At 45.7% G+C, this 3184-nt stretch overlaps 1 protein-coding gene across 2 annotated transcripts in view; it reads left to right on the top strand.

The window, feature by feature from the left end:
• The window catches only part of FOXN1 (forkhead box N1), a 51530-nt gene extending 48352 nt beyond the window's left edge, over window positions 1-3178 (top strand). For both annotated transcript variants that reach the window (XM_069089815.1, XM_069089816.1), the window contains exon 9: window positions 1941-3178. In XM_069089815.1, the coding sequence (XP_068945916.1) occupies window positions 1941-2209 (269 nt within the window). In that variant the 3' untranslated portion in view covers window positions 2210-3178. The remainder of the gene's footprint in view (window positions 1-1940) is intronic.
• Window positions 3179-3184: the final 6 nt, after the last annotated feature.

The raw sequence follows: 3184 nt of genomic DNA, 5'->3' as shown, positions 1-3184 counted from the left end.
GATAGATAGATAGATAGATAGATAGATAGATAGATAGATAGATAGATTCTCTTCCCTCAAGGAACGTATATTCTAATATAAGAGGCAGAAGCAAACCCTTACCTAGGAACAAGATACCTATGGGGTAAGTAGAAGGTAGCCTTGCAGTGAAGGTACCAGCAGTGACCAGGCCCACAAAAGCTGCTGGGAGGTGCAATTCCAGCTGGGTCTTGAAGCTTCAGAAAGCTCTCCCTCTCAAGAGGAGACACAGTCCCTGCTCCCAGGGACCTCCCTGTATGGAGAGGAGATTCTAACCCTATCCTTGGGCAGCCCCAAAGGGCCACGAGATTCCTGCGCTCCTGAAGACTAGATTTGAAATCAAGAGGACCTGGGCTCACATCCCAGCTTTGCCCCTTTAAACAAATCTCCCTGGACTTCAGTCTCCACCCCACCCCATCCCCATGCTTCAGTTTCTTTATAAAATTCCTGCCATGATATTTGATGATCCTGTGATCTTCCCATTATGATAGGAAATAGTGGGAACAGACAGTCTTAGCCTTCAAGAGCCTTCCCTGATAATGGAGGGGCCAGAAAGGATAGACAGGACTCTCCCAAAACACCCAGACAGGATGCAAGGATGGAATGAGGAGGGAGAGCTGAGTAGGGCTCAAATTCAGCTTTCTCTGACATGTCAATGATCTCATGCCCAGGAAGGTCTGCCCGCTTGGGGCATTGATTCCCACCATGATTGAATTCATAGGCATTGCTATGGGTCTCCTTAGAGCTCACAGGGTCATGGGGGAAAGTCCAAAACTCGCTTAGGAGTCAAGAAGGGGTGATAGAGATGGGATTTGTCATTCACTCTGGTTAGTTTGCAAAGAGAAGCAACTTGGCTTAGACCAAGACATTCAACTGAAGTAGAAAATAGGCCTGCTGAATCATACATAAGGATCCCCATCTATGCACATTAACTTAGAAAAACACATATTAACATCACCTATGTTCTATTGTATTTTGATTTATTTTGTTCAGTATTTCCCAACTGCATTTTAGTCTGATTCTCACTGTATTCAGGAGTCTGAAATGGTGGCCAGTGAGTGGGCCAAGGGTTTGACACCTCTGATATAATGGACAGAGGTTAGATTCAGAAGAAGAGCTGGGATTGAATTCTGTCTCTGACACCAATCATGTGACCTTGGTCAAGTTGCTGAGCCTCAGTTTCCTTAGCAGTAAAATGGGGATAATAATACCTGTGTTGAGACATCTTCATATGTTAGAGAGAAGAGGACCTTTTGTGGCATCAAAACTTGGATCTGAGTCTTGTTTCTGACTTACCCATGTGACCCTGGGCAAGTCACTTATTTTTCAGTGTACTGTGACACTAACATTTTAAGTTATAACCCAGTTGGTAATTTGCATTGTTAGAGGGAATTCCCTAGCCCTTGAAATCACAGATATAAACTCCCTTCCCACCCCACCCCACCCCCCCAAAAAAGAATGAACATAGCAGATGATCCACAAGACATGACTCCAAACCAGTTGGAGAGATTCTTGGCAAACAGAACAAAGCAAAAATCACTCTAGAACCCTTAGCTAACATTTATATAGGACTTTAAGCCCTTTGTAAAGCACTCTGCACACATTTGATACTTGCGATAACCCTGGAAGGTTCATGCTAACATTATCCCCATTTTCCAGATGAGTCAGCTTCAGAAAGGCTATGGTCATATAGCTATTGAGGGTTAGATTAAGAGAGTACATTTGGAGAGAGACAGACAGACAGACAGAGAGAGAAAGGTGTATATATATATATACACCTTTCTCTCTTTGTCTTATACCATCTGATACCTCAATCTTATACCATTTGGGGGCTCTGAGCTATGATTTCATGGGTATAGGGAGCCCAGAGTAAGGAATTTCTTTTATCAAGTGATTTATCATTTCATTATTTCTCCTTCCAGGAAGCCTCTGGGAGGAATTGAAGGATGATGGCCTGGCCCTAGATCCCCTGGTGCTGGTCACATCATCCCCAGTGCCATCCCACTGCTTGCCATCCCACTGCCTAGCAGGGTCAGGAGGCAGTACCAGTGAGCTAGGCCTGCAGGGCAATGGCGCCCCCAGTGGACTGAGTGACCTGCACCTCACTACCTTCTACTCAGCCTTAATGGACCTGGACCCAGTGGCCCCAGCCTACCTGAACTCCAGCTCCAAGCCCATGGGGCTTGTGTGAGCTGTCCTTGGCCCCTCGTGCAGATTGTGGAATCCCCCAGGGGCCAGGTCTCTGTCTGGGGAGAACCAGTGACCAACAGATCGACTACCTTTCCCCCTACGAAGGAACGAAAAAAAGGCTTCTCCCTCCCCTCAAAAAAAAAAAGGAAAAAACCCTAAAAAAATCAACATGACTTTGCCAACTTGGCTTTTAGGAGAAAGGCCTGGGGAACTGAGGGGCTTTTCCTCTGTCTTCTCTGGTCGCACTCTGCCATCACTGACCCTAGCCCCCAACCATTTCTGCAGCCTCTGACTCAGGGTCCTGAGAGCACTCCCCTTTTCTCCCAATTATTTTACCTCTCAGGGCCCCTGGTCACTTTAGAAAGTGGGTTGAGACCCTTGAGTCACAAACCAGGTGCCATCTGCGCTGGGAGAAGGGAGGGGTTGGTTGTGTCTTCACTGAATCCCCTGTTTAATAGCATCGATCTAGTCAAAAGCACACACACGTCATGTGTGTACACACACATTTGTGTGCATGTATGTATGAATGCACATACTCCACGTATGGCCCAACATTCAATGGCCCCATGATCTTATTCATGGAGGTGCTCTGTCCACCACGTCTTCCTGTGTAGCTGACATGCGTGCCAATGGATGTGCCATAGGTGTCTATGACAGTGTGCACCCACCATACACATGCTTTGTAGACATCGTATATACTTGCCATGGGATGATCATGCGTGCACAGAGAACGTCTGCATGTGCATGTATAGACATCTAGGAATGTCTGTAACACACATGTGGTATACACACATGTGCCACCTGTGTCCAATATGTTCGATGGTGTGTATATATGTGCACTGTATTCCATATAGAGGCATACATCAATCAATATTAGGTGCCTACTATGTGCCAAGGTCTGTTATATATGATATTTACAAGGCATATGTATAGTATATATACATACAAATATGTATGTATGTACTGGAAGGCTTTG

This window comes from Petaurus breviceps, unplaced genomic scaffold (assembly GCF_028583685.1).
Source record: "Petaurus breviceps papuanus isolate PSGF00001 unplaced genomic scaffold, PetGlider_PUasm1.0 186, whole genome shotgun sequence".
NCBI lineage: Eukaryota > Metazoa > Chordata > Mammalia > Diprotodontia > Petauridae > Petaurus > Petaurus breviceps.
Note: the sequence above shows the minus strand (reverse complement) of the source record. Positions and strands in the feature narration are given on the sequence as shown.